This window comes from Lotus japonicus, chromosome 3, assembly GCF_012489685.1.
Source record: "Lotus japonicus ecotype B-129 chromosome 3, LjGifu_v1.2".
Classification (NCBI taxonomy): Eukaryota; Viridiplantae; Streptophyta; class Magnoliopsida; order Fabales; family Fabaceae; genus Lotus; species Lotus japonicus.
In genome coordinates this window covers 87,727,079-87,748,592 of record NC_080043.1, presented here as the reverse complement: position 1 = coordinate 87,748,592, position 21,514 = coordinate 87,727,079, and the positions used below count along the sequence as shown (strand labels likewise).

At 37.9% G+C, this 21,514-nt stretch overlaps 4 protein-coding genes and 1 non-coding gene across 6 annotated transcripts; 3 read left to right on the top strand and 2 right to left on the bottom strand.

The window, feature by feature from the left end:
* Positions 1-246: 246 nt before the first annotated feature.
* On the bottom strand, positions 247-5,628 carry LOC130746995 (formin-like protein 3). Of its 2 annotated transcripts, none has more exons than XM_057599799.1 (7): positions 5,073-5,628; positions 4,198-4,942; positions 3,534-3,981; positions 3,236-3,432; positions 2,757-2,992; positions 1,109-2,028; positions 247-870 (listed from the first exon to the last, which is right to left on the bottom strand). In XM_057599799.1, the coding sequence occupies exons 1-6, from the start codon at positions 5,232-5,234 to the stop codon at positions 1,126-1,128; spliced, it is 2,691 nt and encodes an 896-aa protein (XP_057455782.1). In that variant the 5' UTR covers positions 5,235-5,628; the 3' UTR covers positions 247-870; positions 1,109-1,125. The 2 variants fall into 2 exon arrangements, with proteins under 2 accessions (XP_057455782.1, XP_057455783.1); XM_057599800.1 differs by having other exon boundaries at positions 247-867.
* A 1,589-nt stretch (positions 5,629-7,217) lies between these two features.
* On the top strand, positions 7,218-7,290 carry TRNAA-AGC (transfer RNA alanine (anticodon AGC)). The gene has a single exon. It is a non-coding gene; the product is annotated as a tRNA-Ala (tRNA).
* A 68-nt stretch (positions 7,291-7,358) lies between these two features.
* On the top strand, positions 7,359-9,873 carry LOC130746993 (putative pentatricopeptide repeat-containing protein At3g11460, mitochondrial). The gene has a single exon (XM_057599797.1). It carries the CDS (start codon positions 7,419-7,421, stop codon positions 9,525-9,527), a length of 2,109 nt encoding a protein of 702 aa, XP_057455780.1. The 5' UTR covers positions 7,359-7,418; the 3' UTR covers positions 9,528-9,873.
* Positions 9,874-9,916: 43 nt separating this feature from the next.
* Positions 9,917-12,806, bottom strand: LOC130746994 (beta-amylase). The gene is made up of 7 exons (XM_057599798.1): positions 12,599-12,806; positions 12,067-12,465; positions 11,369-11,533; positions 11,012-11,275; positions 10,723-10,932; positions 10,371-10,610; positions 9,917-10,271 (listed from the first exon to the last, which is right to left on the bottom strand). The coding sequence occupies exons 1-7, from the start codon at positions 12,656-12,658 to the stop codon at positions 10,119-10,121; spliced, it is 1,491 nt and encodes a 496-aa protein (XP_057455781.1). The 5' UTR covers positions 12,659-12,806; the 3' UTR covers positions 9,917-10,118.
* Positions 12,807-17,326: 4,520 nt separating this feature from the next.
* On the top strand, positions 17,327-19,631 carry LOC130742941 (putative F-box/FBD/LRR-repeat protein At4g03220). Its single transcript, XM_057595049.1, has 3 exons — positions 17,327-18,472; positions 19,001-19,174; positions 19,277-19,631. The coding sequence occupies exons 1-3, from the start codon at positions 17,405-17,407 to the stop codon at positions 19,577-19,579; spliced, it is 1,545 nt and encodes a 514-aa protein (XP_057451032.1). The 5' UTR covers positions 17,327-17,404; the 3' UTR covers positions 19,580-19,631.
* Positions 19,632-21,514: the final 1,883 nt, after the last annotated feature.

The window sequence follows — 21,514 nt, the reverse complement described above, 5'->3', positions numbered from 1 at the left end:
AACTCTTCTTAAAACTTAGGATGAAAATTCTCATATTATATTCAACTAATATCAAACAACAAGAAGTAATGGCAGGAAATGCCATTTGCCAATTGAATTACATTTGATGGCCTAGAACTATCAGCTTGTTCCTTAAAAACTAAACACTCATTTGGAGCAACTATATTTATATTTAGATGATGGGGAAACAGAAATGTCTCACTGGCCACTCTTTGTTTTGGACTTTGAGAAAATAACAAATGGAAATGAATAGGTGCTACAACAATCAATCTGAATGCTTTTTTCAACCTATCTGTTTCCAAACTACATTCATTGACAGTTTGACATCAGAAAACCCTAAACTATAGGAAGACTAAACGCAAGAATATACGTGGCCTGTTGATTTTTTTCAGTGACATGTAATTTGTTGTTTGCATATCACTCATAAAAAAAGCAACCTTGGTGAGCCTCCTCAACTAGACACTATCACACTTTCTCATTTCTCTTCACATTTGAAGACATCAACCCAACACAAAACATCATCATTCAAATCAGTTGGGGCAAAAACAAACAAGAAATACACATATTCTGTTACACCTTTCTTCATAAGTTCTTGTAATATTGTGTTGAAGATTAAGAAACTCAAGGGTTTGATGAAGAACTCCACACTATGACATCAGATAACTAACATTGGCCAGGACTCACCCGGAATGGCCGTAATAATATACATTTACACCTCCCTTCAGAAATCAGAGGCAATTTAAACTGCACACACAAAATTTCAGTGTCAAGCGAGGCTTCTGTTTCCTTGACTCTGCTAGCAGCCACATGTGCCAGTTCATGAAGCATAACAACATCCTCTCCAATAATCCTTGCATAAGTGCGTGTCTACTAAAACAACCAATCAAAAATTGAAGATAACAATCAAATAACTTCATACCAAGTTTTGATCTCTTTGAGCAATCAAGAATTACAAGAGCATAATATTTATAGGCATAACTGAATAAAATGCTCAAGATAACATTAAAAGAAATTTTATCATAAATTCTCATCCAATATGATTTTAGCTTTAGAATCAATCACAAAGCATTTTCAAACATGCAGTTAATTTCTTGTAAAAATCACTTACATAACTAGATAGCAAAGCTATGTAGAAGAGCCCTCCTTGTGATCATCATCATCATCATCAGAGCTAGAGTCCTCAACTATTCTCCGCCCCGCAATCGCCGGAAATAGCCGCCTATGCAGATCAGAAGGTGCCGGCGGCGACTGCTGATGACGAGTGTCAGGAGAAGACGGCACGGAAAGAGCCTCTTTCCTCTGAGAAGACTTCACCGCCCTCAGAGTCTTATCCCTCACCTCCTTGCACACCTTGTCCAATATGATCAAGAAATCACGCACTATCAAGAACAAGCGCAACCCTTCATCCCTCCCTGCATTCCCGTGGAAGTAATCTGCAGTGCTCTTCACCTGCGCAATGATCCTCTTCTCTTCCTCCTGCAGCCATGTCACCTCCTCCCTCGCCTTCTCCACGAACCTCTCTGTGCAGCGCTGGAACTCGCTCTCTTCATCCAAACTCTTAAGATCAGTGTTCATAAACTCCTGCGTCTTTGCCAGCGAGTGTCCGAGTTTTGAGACTGCACTGCTCAGCGCGTCACCGTCTATGAGCGCTGCTCTTTTGACATCTTCAAGTTCGTTGCTCAGACTGGAAACTACCTGAAGACCAAGGCTGCGGTAGTGTTCTTCAGATGCTTCGGGGCTTTCGTCGACGTCTTGGTCTGTTCCCACGCTGGAAACAACACTTCTGCTTTCTCTCTCGGTTCTCACGGCTCTTATGCCCTCTGAACGGATGATCTCCTGAACCACGAAGTGTAACAGTGTTGTCTTTCCGTCGGTTCCTTTCACGTCTGAGAGTTTGAGGAGAGTGTCCAGCCTGAATGCTTGAGCGCCACCGCGGTAGGTGCCATCATTCATGCGGTTACCGGTTTTGAGAACTGCTTCTAGCAATTTTAAGAATAGCCTGCTTTTTCTAAGCTTGTCGCTAGCAACCTGCCATTCAGATGCAACAAATTAAACAACCATGATGTAGCACTTTAATTTGTTAAACAAATCTCATAAACAACAATGATATGTAGACAATTGAACAAATATCTAAGTAATATTTTCCTCTCATAAATGCATGCAACTTATATATGGAGTCCGTTTACATACAGACTAAACACTTATTGGAGATTATCTTTGGTCCGCATCCAAACGGGATCATACTTGCTGAACTTGTAGGGTAGTTTTAAGTCAAGGTCCACAACCGCGTTTGCAGCCAACCAGCCACAATATCATTATTTTGGAGGTCTCTGCGATCGCATGCGACCACAACTGTACTCCTATCAACCTCATTTGTTACAATTTTATGCAATATCAAGGATGATGCAACTGCGATTTAAACCTTGATTTATACTTAACTACATTAACCAAAGTCTTTAAAGTGAATTCAATTAGTGGGAATGCATAACAATACATAGTTGGATCTTTATAAAAGATGTTTTCAAAAATAACTACACTCGATTTTCATTCTCTCAAACAATCATATTCATGCATACAATATGTGTGAAAACTTCTTGGTACTAAAGAGCATTTTCTGTGAGGTCAGTTACTACATGGTCCAAACAAGGTTATAATACCATTCTTAACATAAGTGAAGTTTAATGGCGTACCATATAAATCTAGTTAATTTTAGTGTTTGACTAATGAAATAAACATTGAAATTCACTTAATCTCACCTCTAATGTTGCAAATGACTCCTTAATGCTTGAGGCCTCTTCTCTAAGGATAAACATGAACAGCAGAGTTTCAAGACGTTTGAAAGCGAATGGAATGTCCACCAAGACTTTGAGGAACCTCTCTGCTGGGCCTAATTGAGACAACTCTCCCGTGAATAACCTGAGCTTCAGTTCCTCTTCTGTTGTTGGTGCCATCTTCAACAGCGTCTGGATGAGCTCGACAGGAATCTCATTACCTGATTCAAGAAACATATTGTAACTTGTCCGTGCTTCAAAATGCAAATCTATTCTTTGGGAAATGCTAAAATAAAATAAAAAGATGCTTTTGAATTGTTTCTAATGCTAAAATCAATAAAGTAAATCAGAATCGAGGGGAACACCCTCCCTTATTAATCTAAACTCTGCATGTGATGTGATTCCTAACATTCATCAAATAATGTCATGAGAACATGTAAAGGAAAAGTGAAAGACAGAGTTACCTTCTCTAAGAGCATCTATAACTTCATCTGTTGTCACATTCAGAGCTCGTAAAAGAATTGATAAATTCTGTGCTTTCTTAGGGTCAATAATCTGAATATACTGCACTGATGTATCAACAGATGGTGAATCTTTTTTGCGTTCATTTCTGTTCTGGTTGGCACAGCCAAATAAAGACTCCATCTTTTCCTCATTGAACCTGAGAAGTATAGTTACAAAACATTAGTCCAATATTATTGGTATATTTTTCATTGATTAATCGAGGAAATTTTGATCTCCGACAGGAGTTAGTGTTCATACACGAATGACCCTGCACTGATCTCATGCCACACCATTTGTTGATCAGGTTTTGCAGCAACCTTATCCCAAAAGAATGGTTTTAGTTTTGGTTTTGGAGCATCACCATCACTAGTACCTCCCTGATTAGCTCCTTGGTTTCCAACTTTCACTGGCTTGGGAGGAGCAGGAGGAGGCTGACCAGCTCTAGGAGGTGGTGGTGGACGAGGAGCAGGAGCAGGTGGTTTCCGTGGTGGCGGTGGTGGAGGCGGGCCAGGGGGTGGAGGGGGTGGTTTTCCATTAGGAGGTTCCGGTACTTGTCCCACACCTTCTGATGATGTTGCCTCAACCACTGAGGTGTTGTTATCTCCAGCCTTCATAGACCAATTTCTAACATTAGAAGGCTTCTTTCCATTGCTAATACCAGATCCTTCATTATTAGCATTTCCCAAACGGACAACCTTCTGTTTGCCTGAAGTGGGGAAAAACATGAAATCATAAATTCAAGGACCAGATTAATGCATGTTAGGAAATCCTTCTAAACCAAAATCAATTCTGTAAAGAAGCTTGTGGGTGCTATAATTGATTCTGAGCAAAAAGAAGCTAATCTAAACATGTTATGAATGTTTCACACTCATAGTCATATATTATATACTAGGCTAACATAAAAAGCATTACATGAGCATACCTCCAGAGTAATCACTTGAAGTTAATATGAGTAAAGGCCCTTCATCTTTGTCAGCTCTGTCGCTTCTTCTGGACTCGCGATAGCATAGAGCCAGGCCAATCATGATAATAATTCCTGATACAGTGACAGCTAAAATAATTGCTTTCTGCTTTCTATCACCTTTGTCAGGAGGTGAAGGATCAGGAGCATATGTTACATGTTGTAATTTTTCAGGAGAAGGAGGAGGATGTTGGCGCGGTGGTGATGTTGGCGGCACCATTGCAGTGGGACTTGGAGTTGATGATGGTGAAGAATTTTCTGGTGTTGGAGTTGGTGATGATGGAGAATTTGCTGGTGTTGGACCATGATTTGGTGTTGGTGATTCCAATGCTGGCCCTGGGGATGGAACTGTACCAGCTGGACTTGGTGATAACTCATTATGTGGAGGATCAGAAATCAAGTTTCTTCCATGATGACCACTTTCCAAACCCAAAGTTGATCTAGAATGTTTTGTTAACAAATATCTAGAGCCAGTTTTCTTTTGAGAAACAGGAGGAGCAGGAGGAGTGCTCCTTCTAATGCAATCTAAAACCTTTTTTCTCATAACAGGAGACAGAGACTTTGTTGTCTTAGGAATTTCATTTTCTAGTAAATGAATACACCTCAAGTCACTGCCTCTTTCCAGTAAATGCAAGTCAAAATCCTTAACATCATCATTACTCTTTTCTACCAATTCTTTCCTGCAATGTTTCCCCACATTTTCTACCTATATCAACCAAACAAGAGAATATCATGAGCAATTTTGGCAAACACATCATTAGCATGATCATGAATGATGAAACAACATAAAAACCAGCTCAGAAATTCCAACAAAAACAGAGAAATGCTGAAACTACCTGTTTTCCATGAACATGAAAGGAAGATGAGAAAGATGGTCCTCCACCAGCACAGCTAGAAAAATCCTCGTCCTTCCCCTTCTTCCCCTCTGAGCCCCCTTGAGCCAACGCGCAAAGGAGGATGACATAAATAACCGCATAACCGGGTCTTGTCAATTCCATTGCTATCAAATTCACCAACCCAAACGCAAAATTCCCATCTCATATCTCATTGAACTTTCAAAGTTCCTTCTCTCTTGCTATATTTTTATCCAACCCCAGAAACAGAATGAGCTTGTAGAAATATCCAAACTCTTGCAACTTTTTCTCAAAGGTTGAAAACCCAAGAATGAGGCTGGAAATGTGAGAATGTAATAGGAGAGAATTGAATATAATGCAATGTTGAAGGGAAGAAACAATCAAATGTTAAGAATTAGCAAGAATTATGTTGTTGTAGATGATGATCATTCGAAAGTTTCTTGGTGTTGTTGTTGTTGGTTGTGCTCGCTGGGTGGTGGGAGGAGGAGGCGTCAGAGGAGAGAGAAAGACAACGATGCGTTGAAGTCAAAAAAGGGGCGTGGGGAGAACTATGTGGGACACCCGTGATGTCATTCATGTCTTTTCATGTTTTTTTTGTTTACTAATTTGTTTTTACTTCATTGCCCTTCATATTATATCTTATTTAATGCAATGATATTTCTAATCTTGTTATGCCATATATGCTCTTTATTGGTGCTTGAAATTAAATGAGTGACATTAAATAAGGAATTTCACTTTTTGAAGATAGAGTAAACTAAAACTCACTTTGAACCAAAGCGAGTACAATTGGTAAATAGCTGAGTTTTTTAAGCATTTAGTCAAGAGTTTAATCATTGAACGGTATGTATAAATAGTGATTTATTACCATAGATATATCCCCTTAATCACCATTCACTCAAGGTACCCATAGCCTGATTCACCTAACGAGTCAGCATGTCGCAAATGGATGATGCTCATGCATCCTCAATTTGTGTCGGTTTCGGGATTTCTTACTTGAAATCAACCACTGCTCATCCTTAAACCGATGTGTGTTGAGATTTGGGTTTCATTTTCTATGCTCCACTACAAAAGCCTAATGTTACTGATTCGAATCAGGTGATTTTTTAATTTTCCTTGATCAAGTCACGAACACAACTCTTCTCATTTATCTTACACTAGGAAAAGACGAGGGTGTTTTGCAAGGCATGTTAATACTTAAATATGAATTGAGTCATTGACTTTTTTTTTGTTACAAGGAAGGGGGAAAACTCAACACACTAAATGGACGCAGAGATAGAGACCGGGGACAAGCCCTCTGAACAGTCAGTCACTAAAATTTTGTGGCACTCACCAAAAGGAGAATCAAACCAATGGGTCCCAAACGGGAAACTCGACCCCACTTGAGCTAAATAGTTCGTTAGCTCATTAGCCTCCTTGTATACATGCTGAATAACCAAGCTCCCATGCTCCTCCCTTAGGCGGACCACAGACTACAGCATCTCCTCGAAGGGGTGATGCTCTAAACTCGAAGACGATGAGAGGAGGTTAACCGCCTCTAGCGAACCTGTTTCAATCACAACCCGCTCCAAGTCCATGCTCATGACACAATCCACTGTCGTCGCCACTGTCGTAAGCTCTTCCAGAAACACATTATGATGCATATGCGAGCCCATGCTCTTATACAACCGAATAATTATACCTTCACACCTCAAAAATGAGGTGTGGAGAGGTGAAGGAAGAGAGAGAGAAAGTAAAGATGTGATATGTGATTTGATGAATAGAGAAAAGAGAAATAGATAGAAATGAAGGTGGAAAAGAAGTGGAGAGATGTGTATTTATCATAACTCGTCACAACCCTTTGAGCCCATCAACCCATGTAATACTATAATGTCTTATACTATACATCATATCAAACAAGCCCTTAGAACATGGTATTTATCAAATGTTTGTACATTAGTCCTTTTACTTCTCATTAATCATGATTCATGATACAATTTGTTCAGTTCAGACACATCAAGCCCTACTTTGTCACGTTCAGAATTATTATTCCTTTTGAAGAAAAAGAAACAAACAAAACAGATACTGGTTCAAATCTTTTTTACAATTAAATATTATTTATATATAATATATTTGACTAGATTATCAAATGGGGATGTAGCTCAGATGGTAGAGCGCTCGCTTAGCATGCGAGAGGTACGGGGATCGATACCCCGCATCTCCACTTTTAATTTTTCATCCAATTTTTTTTCATTGTTTTTGTTTTTGTTTTCCCTCCTTTCCATTGTCTTGTTTCATGTTCTGTTCTCTTCTCCTCGTACATGTAGTAAGTAATCTCCACCTTCATCATTCATGAAGACAACAACAACAACCCTTCTCCGCAATGCTCCTACCCTCACACTCCCCCTCGATTCTCTACAATGCGGAACCTTGTTGCAATCACTCACCAACTCCAAATCATTCACACAAGCCCAGAAACTCCATGCCCACATCATCACCTGCGGCACTCTCCTCCAAAACACCTACCTCTCCACCAAGCTCGCCGCCTGCTACGCCGCCTGTGGCCGCATGCCTCAAGCACAACTCATATTCGATCAAATCGTCTTCAAGAATTCATTCTTATGGAATTCTATGATCAGGGGCTATGCTTGTAGCGCTGGTGGAAACTCGAGCTCGAGGTCCCTTGTTTTGTACCGTGAAATGCTGAGTTTTGGACAGAAGGCTGATAATTTCACCTACCCTTTTGTTCTCAAGGCTTGTGGGGACCTTCTGCTTCGTGAAATGGGGATAAGAGTTCATGGTTTGGTGGTGGTTGATGGGTTGGAGTCGGATGTTTATGTGGGAAATTCTTTGATTTCGATGTATTTGAAATTTGGTGATATGGGAACTGCGAGGTTGGTGTTTGATAAAATGCCTGTGAGGGATTTGACTTCGTGGAACACGATGATGTCGGGGTATGTGAAGAATGGTGAGGCGGGGGATGCTTTTGTGGTTTTTGATCACATGAGAAGATCTGGCTTGGTTGGAGATGGGACCACCATGCTTGCCTTACTCAGCGCTTGTGGTGATCTTATGGATTTGAAGCTGGGGAAAGCGGTTCATGGTTATGTTGTTAGGAATAGTGGGAGACTGTCTAATAATGAGTTTGTGACGAATTCAATGATTGATATGTACTGCAATTGTGATTTCATATCTGGTGCAAGGAAACTATTTGAAGGGTTAGCAGTGAAGGATACTGTATCGTGGAATTCATTGATTTCTGGCTATGAAAAGTGTGGGGGTGCTTTTCAAGTTCTGGAACTTTTCGGTCAAATGTTTATAGGAGGTGCAGTTCCTGATGAAGTGACTGTTATTTCTGTGCTTGGGGCTTGTAGTCGAATCTCGGCCTTGCTATTGGGTTCATCTGTTCACTCATATCTTGTTAAAAAGGGTTATGGAATGAATACTGCTGTGGGAACTTCCCTAATAAGCATGTATGCTAACTGCGGAAGTTTCCTTTGTGCACATCGCGCTTTCAATGAGATTCCTGATAAAAGTTTGGCTTCCTGGACAGTTATGGTTACAGGATTTGGAATTCATGGCAAGGGAAGAGAGGCCATTTCCATTTTCAATGAAATGTTAGGTAAAAATATTACTCCAGATGAGGGCGTTTTCACGGCAGTTTTATCAGCTTGTAGTCATTCTGGATTAGTGGATGAGGGTAAAGAAATTTTCTATAAAATGACCAGAGACTACAATGTGGAGCCTACAACCACTCATTATTCATGTTTGGTGGATCTACTTGGCAGGGCAGGAAAATTAGATGAAGCATATGCAACTATAGACAACATGAAATTGAAACCTAATGAGGATGTTTGGACTGCTCTTCTTTCTGCTTGCAGATTACATCGGAATGTCAAGTTAGCAGAGATATCAGCCCAGAAGCTTTTTGAAATGGATCCAAATAAAGTGAGCGGCTATGTTTGCCTTTCCAACATCTATGCTGCTGAGAAACGGTGGAAGGATGTTCAAAAGGTGAGGAAAAAGGTAACAAAGAAGAGATTGAGGAAACCACCTAGTTACAGTTTTTTTGAGCTAAATAAGATGGTTCATCAATTTTTTGCTGGAGATACGTCCCACCAACAGTCAGATGATATTTATGCCAAACTGAAAGACTTGAATGAGCAACTGAAGAAAGTGGGGTACATGCCTGACACTAGTTCAGTTCTTTATGATGTTGAGGCAGAAGTAAAGGAGAAAATGCTCTGGGATCATAGTGAGAGGTTGGCACTTGCTTTTGCCCTTATTAACACTGGTCCAGGAACCACAATCAGAATAACCAAGAATCTTCGTGTGTGTGTAGATTGCCACACTGTAATGAAAATGGTTTCTAAGCTTATGAGTCGAGAGATTATCATGCGAGATATCTGTAGGTTTCACCATTTTAGAGATGGTATATGCTCATGCGGTGGGTATTGGTGAGTTGATGGAAGTTTGTTAAAATACAAAATTAAATCCGAAATAATGAAAATTTCAGATTTTTGTTTTTAGAAATATGATAATTAGAAATAAGTATTTTACGTCCAAACATAGAAAATTTCAGATTTTTTATCTTACATGACTAGATTTTTAAGATGTTTTCAAATTGCCACATTGTGGCATCATCATTAGCATTACAGATGCCGCAGGAGTATCTTCCTAATCTGATTAGTGTCTTATTTTCCTTTGGTTCTCAAATGGATCGCTCAGATTATGGTGGCACGTCAACACTCAACTTTATGTTGGGTGTTGGGCACAAGATTAAGTAATCACATTTGAATAGATTTCACCATTTTAGGGATGGAAATTTTCATGTCATGACAAAATCAGAGTTGGAGGAAGTTCAATAAAATAGTTTATTCAATTTGTAGATCGGAAATCACACATAGAATTTCACACTAGTAGATATTTCTGGTGTCTAGAGATTGCTACATTGATGGGAATATTGCAGATGTAGCTGCTTTATTCTTAACCTGAAGGGTAGATATTATTTCCAGCTGTTATCTTCAATCATTTTCCCATGGAACCGGAAAGTCAACCATCAACTTCCATGTCTGTCTCTGAATCCCAAGGGAACGGCGGCATAGGTTCAGTTGCTTTGAGAAGAACATCATCGGGTATCTTTGGCCCTGATCGCTTCAATGGTGGTATGATATGACCGTACTTTCCAGGGTCTGCACAGTAATCCTGCAATTCGAGGAGAGGGTTATAAGGAAGCAAGGTATTATGAAGCTGAAGACAGTTCAAAATATTATCTATTTTAGTGCATGCATGACCACTGCTCACCTGATCTGCATGCATCTTTTGCACAAACTTTCTGAATATGTCAAAATTTGATTGTTGCAGTAGATCATCCGATAGACGAAGGTATGTTACTCCATACATCCGAAACTTTGGAGGGCCATCTTTGTTGACACCTTGTGGTCTTGCATTCAATATGATTTGGTTATAAGCTGTGGCATCATACCTTGAAAGTGCATTTTCTCCAGCAACTTCGATGTGTTCTCTCCAACCTCCACTCAATACCTGAGCATACGTTAATGGATCGCAATTTTACCACTGCTACACAGTATTTATCGTTGGCGTCATCTTTAACATATAGAGCAAGCATTAAACTAAAATTATAATAATGCATTACCTGCTGAACAAGTTCCTCTGGTCCACTATCGACATCAGATCTTTGTTCTGAATCCCTCATCTCAAGACATGTAAAGTTCAAAATGGCATGATGACGGGACAGCATTCTTGCAATTGGACGGTATCCATCTCTATTACCAAGGTTGTAATATCCAGCAGTAAGCTCAGCAGCATGACTTTCGGATTTGTACCACCAGTGGATTCCAGAGACCTATTATCAATGGTTGTTGGTTAATTAATTGGCAGAGAATGGAGGGGACAAGTGTTGATTAAGGTGTCATGAAGTTTACTTTGAGTGCTAATTTGACTTTACAGCCCAGGAAAGCTTTGTTGGCTTCATCTAGGATTTGATCACCATGGTTCAGCAGTTTGTTAGAGTACCAAGTCAAGAAGAACTTCCCTTTCTCAGTGAGGTATGTGCCATTTGATCTAAAGAACTCAGTAGATTGTGGTACATCATTGTACTTGCCTGCATCATCTGGTAGTTCCCATTCAGGATGGCCAGCCCTTGTTGCTGCCGCTTTGAAATCTGCCTTCAAATAGTTGTCATAGCACTGCAGAATTTTATTTTTCTAATGCTTTTAGTGCTGAAATCCAAGTTTGATCGAGTTAAAATCAATTTTGTTTGAAAGCCAGGCCAGACTCACCTGAAATTCTCCAATACCAGGATATTCCCACCCTTGACTTTGTGGATAAGAGGGATATCTGAGCTCTCCTGCTGGACCAAGCCCAACTTCAATGTCTATAATAAGTTCAGATTTTAAGAAATCTGACATGTTTTCTCTGAAACTCTTCATGTAGTCACTGTATAGCTGGGTAAACCAACAAGTTTAAACCCAAAATTATTATTAGCAACTACTTCAATGTCCAAGATCATTATAAGTTATAACTGTACATTTAGAAGTTCTCGGAACTGTGTCAATCTTTTTAAATCCAAAATGAATATTATCTGATTTGAAATGAACAGATATACTGAATCTATTTGTTTTAGTATACTATATCAATGTTGTTGGAAACTGGATTCCCAAACAAGTTTGTTCTGGACATATGTCATAGCCAGTCTAAGCCTGGATAAAGGAGGAATATTGTGTTAGGTCTGAGACAGCCGACGTAAAACTGACCGTGTATTTAATATGGATAATGCGATCCATATTGCCGACCTCACTTAGCGGGATAAAACTTGTTATGTTTTGTTTAGACATGCATTTATGCGAGTCAAATCTACAAATTTTACTTAATTTTGTGTTTGAAGTAATATTAGTCATTTTTGTTGCAGAGTTGCAAATCACATGACGGCATGAAAGCTAGTCATAAGAAAGAGATTATACTAATTCACAGGGCTCACCTCAATGGCTGTTCTTCCATGGAAGATACGCTCGTTGTCTACACCAACAGTTAGATATTCCTTGTTCCTGGTACCTGAGATGTCAGTGTAGAAGATATCAGGATTTGATTCTCCAATGTCAAGTACCCATTGGGGAATGGGAATGTTAACAGCATCCCCTACATTCCCCCCACATTGGTGGAATGACATGATCGCCTGCAGTTTCAAGCCACATTCCTGAATCAGCTGAAACAAGCTCCTGTAGGCACCCCAATCATACTGCTTAGGCCCCTTCTGTTCTGTGATCCCCCACCAGACATCAACCATAACCCCATCAACTCCTGCTGCTCGCAGCTGCAGGAGCTGTTCTTTGAGGCCAGCTGGGTCTTCAAAGACATTGCTAACACTTACAACTCCAAGCTAATGGAGTTACAAAGAAAAACAGGAAAACATGTTATTGATAATTAGCACACACATATAAGCTGATTCTGTATTTTATATTCAATTGCATAAATTGGGAGCTTAGAAACACAATAGTTTGTGGATGACTTACTGGGAGCATGACAAAAACTGGGACATAATTCAGCAGCATGTTTCTCTCTGAAGTGGCCATCTTTCCGCTTGTGAAGCTCTCTGATATGATATCTGTGAAGATGAAAAGGGAGATGTTAAGTAGAAGTTGCTGCTTGCTTTGAAGTCACGATCAAGGGGGGGCTTTTTAAGAAGGAGGAAAATAAAGAGAGAAGAATTATGGTACAGAAAAAAGGAAAAGAAAGTTGACTAGGTTTTAATGTATGCTGAAAATATTTTATTAAGATGCTCCTTCTTTTATCAGTTAAACTTCAGTTGTTTTATCCATGTCTTAAATGCATTAAAAAAGGGGCAAGGAATCAAGGAATAACATTTTTCTTACAAGATTTAGGATTAGGAAAAATAGTTCCTTAAGATGAAAAGATGTTCAGTTTAGTATTACCAAGGACTAAAATTGATTATCTTTTTATCTTTAAGGACTAAATTGATCATAATCTTCATCTTAGGGTCTAAATTGATTTTTCTTTTTTGTCTTTTACAGGCTATTTTGCTTATTTCTTTTTTGTCTTTAAGGTGAATGATCTTGTATCTTTATCTTTGAGTATAAAAGTGGTTACTCGGTCAATTTTTATTTTTATGTTTATTTTTTGAAAAAAATATCACATGAGCTCCATTGGACCATTTGTAGCTGTGGCACAATGTGAGAGGTTCTAGCAATTAGCAGTAGACAAGACGGTAAGTGCTAACACATTCTTTTTACACTCTTTCTAACACTCACACTCTCTTTGATTAGTTAAAGTCCATGTAGGCCCCACCATAAATTTAGTAGACCATATATGGGATTTAACCCATCAAAAAGAGAATATTAAAAGTGTTGGTGGTCTTCCTCAAAAAAGAAACAGAACAAACGGTAAATAAGTTCTCAGTAAAAGGAAAACTTGCTTTTCTGTTTGACAGGTGATATGGTTTCCACTGTCACCAGGCATCCACTGCCACTGGTTTCATTATTGTAAAAGGAAAACTTCATTACCATAATCCAACCTGAAATTGTTCCAATCTGAAGCTGGGTTTGTCGGTGGCCAACTTTTTTTGTCTTTTTTTTTTATGAACCAGACCGGGTCCAACCAGAACTGAAGCCCAAGACGGGCTAGTGGGACGTTGTACACACTTCAGGCCCATTAAACAGTTGATCCATCTCGGATGTCATCTGTTTGCTTGAGGCCCTATCATGCCTTCTCCATTGTATAATGTTTTGGATGAGATAGTTTTCATTACGGTTCGTTCTTAGAATATCTCTTTCAAGTATGGTCGTCTTGAGACAAACTCTTATGCGGATAGCTTAGCTATTTTGGTTTTGCGCAAACAATGCGGTTGGTTCCTCCTGTGGTCATTTCCCTCCTCAAGATCGATTGTCACTGCTTGCTTCAGAAGGAGGAAGGAGTCTAGTTTACTCTTTGCTTTTTTCAGTTTCAATACTACACCAAACCAAAAAACTTCCAACAAGCTATTTTAACTATATTTTTAGTGCCTCACATCAAGGTTGGACATCTGGATGAGGGTGACATCTCACCAACTACTAATAAAATTTTATTGTTAATTAGTGTAATGATAAATTGATAATCGATTACTGTCTTTGGATTGTTAATTTTTTATGACTAAAGGTTAGAATTGATTATCTTTATCATGAAAGTGATAGACATCAAAACATCACCTGTCACCTGTTAATTTCCAGCTACACGTAATACTATAATAGTATCAACCCTTCTTTTCTTCCAACCTCAGAATTGGAAATTAGGAAAATGGACCTTCCATGCATAACTGTTCTAATTCCAGAAATTTGACAGAAATGCATCTGTAGTCCAACCATTTATCCACTGGAACGCTTGAGCAGAGCAGCAAGCAACATACACATAGCAAGTCAAAATATTTTTAAACTGTAATCAAATTTTTATTTTTTAATCTTAAACATACCAAGAAAAAGATGTTTAGCAAGTGATAAGTAAATTAGATGCCATAAAAATAATAGCACAAATTCAAACTCGGAAAAAAATATTTCCCGAGAGAAAAACAATTTTTCATACATGTGATGTGAGAGCATTTGGATCATATAAAAAAAAGCATCACCATCACTCAGTTTTATGAAAGGACCCTCACACTGTAGACATATACGCACATATATAGTTGTCTAGTGGTCATCTAAATATGTGGGTCAAATCATACAAAAATCGAACAATGATTAATTTATTACTATCAAATAGTCCTGGTTGTCATTAATTTTAAAAATATACATGATGTCGGAGGTTATCACTATTACATGAAATAATCACTATAGGTTAAGAGGAAATAAACATACTCTACTAAGAGGTTAGTTTTTTTCTTTTTTTCCCTTACTTGTTTGATTGTTTGATGTTTGAGGTACTTGATCTTCAGTAGTTTTGTTGGTGTTTCTCGAGTGTCTAGGGTCTGTTCTGTTTGTGTGTGTGAAAGAGATTTTATACTGTATTTTGCAGTTAAATAGTGCTTGAACATGAGAGCTGAACAATCCAACTTATTTATCTTGATCCAGTGGTTGTATTTACATTTCCTCAAGAGTTCTACCTCTTGTCAGCTTCTTCATGTTAAGAGGCATTGCAATGCCGAGTTTGTTTCTCATTCCCAAGTTTGGGTGGAGGACTTTCCTCATAATTCTCTCTTTTGAGATTGGATAATGAACTCACTTTTGATTCATCGTCCATAAATTATAAAAACAAGTTGGTGACAAACACAACTCTGATTAACCAACAATTAATTTATAATTGATTCAAGTGATACATGATTTTCTTAAGCAATGTCTCGGATTTGACTTTCGAGTATGAATAGAAACTCCATTGGTAGAGCTAATTCCACAGGGATGTGAAACATTATTATCTCTTATACAAGATACCACTTAAAAAAAAAAACAGCCCTGATCATACCAGTATATGTCTAAATTGATTTTAGATGACAGCCAGAAATTTCTCTCTTAATTTCAAAACAGATGATAGTTTATTATGCAAGAGGGATCCTCTTTCATAGGACAAGATTGATGAACCTCCACTCCACCAGAGTTTTCATTCCAGCCACACTCTCAACCACAAAAGATCACAGCCATACATTCCTCTCTATTAGAAGATTTTTTGTGAACTAACCTTTCCCATCTATTTAAATCCCCTCCACCCCACCCCATGTGGTTTCCATAATCAGAATGTAACCTAGTACAGTAGTACTATATATTCAATTTGGATTAGCTTTGCTTAACACTCGTTTTTCTGTACTCTAAAACACTGAATCTCAGTTCTTCAAAGCAGCTAAGTTTTAACACAAACTTCCAAAACTAATTGAATCATACACACATATTCGTTCAGAATGAGCAAGCTTGGTTTGGTTGTTCTGCTACTAGCTCTGCTCTTAACAATTCTTCAAGCCATGGCCCATGAATCTGAAGCACAGGCACCACTCCAAGGATTAAACTTAAATCTTTTGGAGCATAAAACTCAAACAAGTGTTCCCAAGAATGATAAAGTTGCAGAACATCCTGCAGGAGCTACAAAAGCAGCTGCTGAGGCTCCAAGGATTCGAAGGCTGGGAATTAAGCACCATTCAATAGACAAGTCAGAGGCTGGTGGGGGTGTCATCATTGGTGGATTTGTTACTGCTATATTTGCTGCTGTTTTTGCCTACATTCGTGTTACCAGGAAAAGGGTCAGCGGTTAGTGGTTAGTGATATTAATTCTCTAATATCTAGTTCAGTTAGGGTAGGAATTAAATTATAGTGTGTGATGTTGAAATATATAAAAAAATTGTCAAATTGATTAAAATTGCAGCAACAGATAATTTGTAATTGTGTTATCATATATTGGTAATATAAGAACACCCTCAGGCTCAGCATATGGAAAGGAAAAGGGGCAAGTCAGGATATCCACACTCAATTCTTCTCTTATATTAATCATTTATCTCTCTTATCTTTTTTTCATCTATTCTCTATCTGTGTGTCTACACTCAAAATGAATTTGTTTTGTATCGGGAAATAACATGTGACCACGTGAAAGAAAAATACACATCATGATGAAACTAACTTTCCCAGCAAAAATTTAGTAAATGTCTTACTAATTTTTAAAGCTTTGGCACAATATTATTACTAATTTATAAAAATTATATATATTGAAAAAATATCAATCTCAGACTATATATATATATATATATTATATTGAAAGAAGAGGTCCCACAAATATCAATTCATGGTTAAAATTATTTTTGTTGCAATTTTCTCACAATTAATTTTTGAACTTTTAATTCTATTTAATATTCATATTTATAATAATATTATGTTATATTTTCTATGATTTCTTGCCCCCACGACAAGAAATTCATGTATCCGGCACTGTAAATAATCATTAAATTGATTCTATATCAATAAGATTAATTTAAAAAAGTTATCAATAATTCAAACTTTGTAATTGTTCATATATTTCCATATAATTTTTATATCCAAAATGTTAAGGCACTCTGCATTGTACATGAAATTAAACTTGCTAGTTATAAAAATAATTAAGCTCTAAAAAAATTAACTCTATTTTTTATTTTGAGAAGAGTATATGTGTCCGAGTCTTTAGAGTGTTATTCAGGTTTTGTGATAACAGAACGTCTTTCAAATCTGATTAGCCGTGTTTAGTTTTGAAAGTTTCTCTTCCAATTCCAAATCTAACGAACAAAATACAAACACACACACACTTACACAAAACAAACAGAAGAAATCTCACATAGCTAGCTAAAGAACAAGCAAGAGAGGATTAGATTATCACAATTCACAATGGAAACAAGATCAGCAAAACGCAAGAAAATGGCTCAAATCATGGAGAACGAAGCGAAAGCCGCCGCCACGGATCGGATCAGCGACCTCCCAGACGCCGTCCTCCACCACATTCTCTCCCTCCTCCCGATCAAAACCGCCGCCCAGACGAGCATTCTCTCCAAGAGATGGAAGTTTCTATGGACCACATTCCCCGATCTCGACTTCAGAACCATCGATCCACATGCATTCTCCTCTCGAAATCTGCAATCATCAGATTTCGAAACGTCAGGTCACCCATTAGCTTCAACCATGGATTTCATCACACAAGTACTCTCGACGCGCGACAAGGACTCGGACATTAGGGCTCTTTGCTTCCGCGCCCGGTTAAGCTTTTCGCGGTTGAATAGCTTAATCCGGAGCGCGGTAAGGCACAATGTGAAAGAGCTTGACATCGAAGTCACACCAGAAGTGCGAACAGATGAGTATTTCAATTTTCCAAGATGCTTAATTGCGAGTAAAACTTTGAGGGTTTTGAAATTGAGATCAGGTTTTCGGTTACCTCCTTCATCAATCATGAAAGAAACGTTTCAATCTCTTCACACATTGTCATTGACATTAGGCCCGGTGGATCATCAGGCTCCTTTATCTGATTTGTTTACTGAATCCGCTTTTCCTTTTCTGAGGAACTTGCACCTGCAATTGTGTTTTGGATTGCGAGTTCTTCGCGTTGGTTGTCTCGCTCTTCGTGATTTGAGCTTGGAGAAATGTATTAACCTTCACGGTTTGGATGTTGTCACGCCAAAACTCGAGAGGTTGAGAGTGTCAGAGTGTTTTCACGGGTACCATAATAAGAGTTGGGTGAGGATCAATGCACCGAAGCTTGAGTCGTTGTTTTGGCAGTATAATGCAGTTGCTGATGTTACTGTTTTTGAGCGTTCGAATGTGTTGCATGAGGCTTCCGTTGATTTCGTTTTGGTGATGAGTAAGAATGATAAAGTTAGCATGGATAAGCTTCAAAGTGCCATAAATTTCATGGCTGGATTGTCTTGTGCCCGTTCGTTGACACTTGATAGCAAAACTATAGAGGTAATAAAGTTTGTGCTCTCTTGCATTATGGGTGCATGGGTCCGGTTGCCAATCAAAATGATAATGTTTGATAATGGATTAATGGTTGACATATGCTTTTTTTAGCATATTTTCTTACACATTCCCAATAATCACTCAACTCATTATGGAGTTTGTGTATATTTAGTTATATAATGGATGAAATAACGATGCACAGCTCCAAGTATGGCTATCAGTCCCAAGTTTAAGCTAATTACTCGTAAGGTTATGTAGTCCACCTATAGCCCAACCTGAACTGGCCAAAAGACTGGGGTGCGTTAACTTTCGGTCAATATTATCGGATGGGGATATTCTACTAGAAAACGTTGATTAAAAGAAATTTGTTTTTATTTACTGTGATTTCAACTTACCGTGATTTTTTAATGTGAATTCAAACATGCATTCATTCATGTTGATATACATGATATTATATCCTGGTCAATCTCATGTATTTCTCTTTTTCAGCTTCAAAAGAGAATTACAAGCATGTGCTCCTCTCCTTGGCTGCAGATGCTATCAAATAGCAACTTCTATATTGAGCCATTATATAATCTTAAATCATTAGAGCTGCATACTTGTTTCAACAAAACTAATATTCAGGGATTGGCATGCTTATTCAGGAGCTCTCCCACCCTCCACACACTCATTGTCAAGATCATTGACCATAATAAGTTTGATAGAAAAGTAAGTCATGTCATAAGTTATTTATTACTATATTTTTATGCATGTTTCATATGAAGCACACATCATATATATTATTGTTGATTTCCTTTTCATCTGCTGCAGCAGTGGAATAAGGACTTGGACATGACTAGCAATGAAGAAGAGCAGTATTGGGAGTCTGAGATCCCAACTCTGAAGCCTTTTCTGCAACACTTGAAGGTGGTTGAAATTCATGGGTTTCTTGATTGTGAGAATGAAGTTACACTAGCAAAGTTTCTCCTCAAGAATGGGAAGGCCTTAGAAGAGATGGTATATTTCACAGGACATTGTAATACAAGTAGTACTCTTAGGCGACAAAAAGTAAGGCAGCATATGTTGATGGGTGTTTCTTGGGCTTCTTCTAATGCAAAAGTGACGTTTCGGTAGCCTTGTCACATTGTTGCTTATTCTAGGGAGGGAGGGTAGTGAGGATGGTTTCAAGGGGAAATACTTTTCCAATAATGAGAAGTTGTATTTGGAGTTACAGTCATTACTTATTTATTTTGACGAGAAGTATTTTTGGCAATTAGGAGTTAATTAAAAAGGTCTATTTAGTTTTCCCATTTCCTATTTTACATTTTCAAAAAATAGAAAATAAAGTTGAAATTAATTAAATTATGTTTGGTTGATGATCAAAACATAAAATAGAAAATAGAAAGTCGAAAGTAGTGAGATGGAGAGCAATGGTGGTGAAGATTGTTGGTGATTGAGGTGGTGGCGGTGGTTGCGGTGAAGGTTGGCGGCAATATGGCTATGGTTGTGGTGACAATGGTCTTGGTGGTGGGGGAGGAGGTTGGTGGATGCGGCGGCGGCGGTGACAGGACAGGGTGGTGGCGACAGAGGGGTGGTTGTGTGGCGACAAAGGTCTTGACGGTGGAGGAGGAGATTGGTGATGGAGTCCAACTTTTAAATCTATAAATATATTTATATATATATATTTCAAGCTATTATAATAAAAATATAATTTAGTAATAGTAAAAAAATAAACTTACATAGTTATATTTATTTGAATAAGCCGGCTTATTAGTTTTGTTTATTTATTAATTTGATTTGGTCTGATCTAAACCTGATGTAGACTACGCTATAAACACTTTAAGCAGTTTCACTTACTTGTATCCGTATGTGACATGTTGCCCGGAGAATCATTTATATTGAGCCTTTAGTAGCCCACTTTTTGGGATGTCAATAATGATTCATAAACACATCAACATTCCAGACAAAAAAAAAACACATTTCTTTTCCTATGGATGTTGCTTGGCAATTTCCTACGGATTTTTCTTTGCAATTTCATATTTTGTTACAAAATTATTCGTAGGAAATTTTCGGAAGTAAATCCGCAAGAAAGTTTTGATATAAAAATTTTCAAAGAAATATTTGTAGGATTTTTTTGTGTGGAGGTTTTAAACCACCGCAAAATTAGAAGCAAGAGCAGGAAATTGTGAAGCAAAATCCGCAAGAAAATTAGTGTTTTTTTATATCGAAACCATTAATGTGCTCATGAATCATTATTGTTGGGCTAATCCTTTGGGCTAATGTAATTCAAACAGTTGCTAGTTGAAAAGAAAAACTCATTACCCCATAAAAAGCATGATTAGTTGCCCATAAAAAATATTCATATCAGGACAATTCAGCATAACATATAATATGACTGGGAAAAAATGCATGGCTATTTTTCATTTCTGGAGTTTCCTACTGGCTTCCTTGGTGGGTTTCTAAGTTGTACTTGTATGAATAGTTTAGGGCCTGACACAATGAAAATGGGTTAAGTGAGCTGAATCATTCCACAATCTAATAAAGGTTTGACTAAAGAAGAAGGAAGCTAAGGGAGTATGCTGGGAAGTCAGTCTTGTTACATAATAGAACCAGCCTCAAATGAGAATATGAGATTTCCTAGAATGTCCACTTTGCAAACACATTGTTGTTGATTATGTTAAGACAAGAAATGGCAAACATTTTTCATGTTTAATCAAATTGTTTCAATTCTGCCGACCGCTTTGAAAGTTTAATATTTGTAGCAGATCTGGTTGGCACAGCCATCTTTCTTAAAAAATATTAATTCTCCCACCATATAATGGAGAATTGGATGAGGATGAGATTCTGAACTTCAACTTAAAGAAATAAGAGATTGTATGCAATTTGACACGTTCCAATGGCTAATTGCAGCAGAAAAATAATTGATTAGGACCCAACTAAATTTGGCGCACGATTAGGCTGGATTTATTGTTAGCAGTGAAGCCTTACTCATGATTTGATCCCCAATTTTCTTCTTCTCTATTCAATTAAATTAACGGAGTACCACACATAATTTTCAAATTTATATAT

Excerpts from the sequence above, each read along its gene's own strand:
- LOC130746995 (XM_057599799.1), bottom strand. The coding sequence starts at position 5,234 with ATGGAATTGACAAGACCCGGTTATGCGGTTATTTATGTCATCCTCCTT. Across the intron at positions 4,943-5,072 it reads TTCATGTTCATGGAAAACAG|GTAGAAAATGTGGGGAAACA; the intron begins GTAGTTTCAGCA and ends TGGTTGATATAG. Across the intron at positions 3,433-3,533 it reads ATCAGTGCAGGGTCATTCGT|GTTCAATGAGGAAAAGATGG; the intron begins GTATGAACACTA and ends TATACTTCTCAG.
- LOC130746993 (XM_057599797.1), top strand. The coding sequence starts at position 7,419 with ATGAAGACAACAACAACAACCCTTCTCCGCAATGCTCCTACCCTCACA.
- LOC130746994 (XM_057599798.1), bottom strand. The coding sequence starts at position 12,658 with ATGGCCACTTCAGAGAGAAACATGCTGCTGAATTATGTCCCAGTTTTT. Across the intron at positions 12,466-12,598 it reads CAGTTTTTGTCATGCTCCCA|CTTGGAGTTGTAAGTGTTAG; the intron begins GTAAGTCATCCA and ends TAACTCCATTAG. Across the intron at positions 11,534-12,066 it reads ATGGAAGAACAGCCATTGAG|CTATACAGTGACTACATGAA; the intron begins GTGAGCCCTGTG and ends TGGTTTACCCAG.
- LOC130742941 (XM_057595049.1), top strand. The coding sequence starts at position 17,405 with ATGGAAACAAGATCAGCAAAACGCAAGAAAATGGCTCAAATCATGGAG. Across the intron at positions 18,473-19,000 it reads TTGATAGCAAAACTATAGAG|ATGCTATCAAATAGCAACTT; the intron begins GTAATAAAGTTT and ends CCTTGGCTGCAG. Across the intron at positions 19,175-19,276 it reads ATAATAAGTTTGATAGAAAA|CAGTGGAATAAGGACTTGGA; the intron begins GTAAGTCATGTC and ends CATCTGCTGCAG.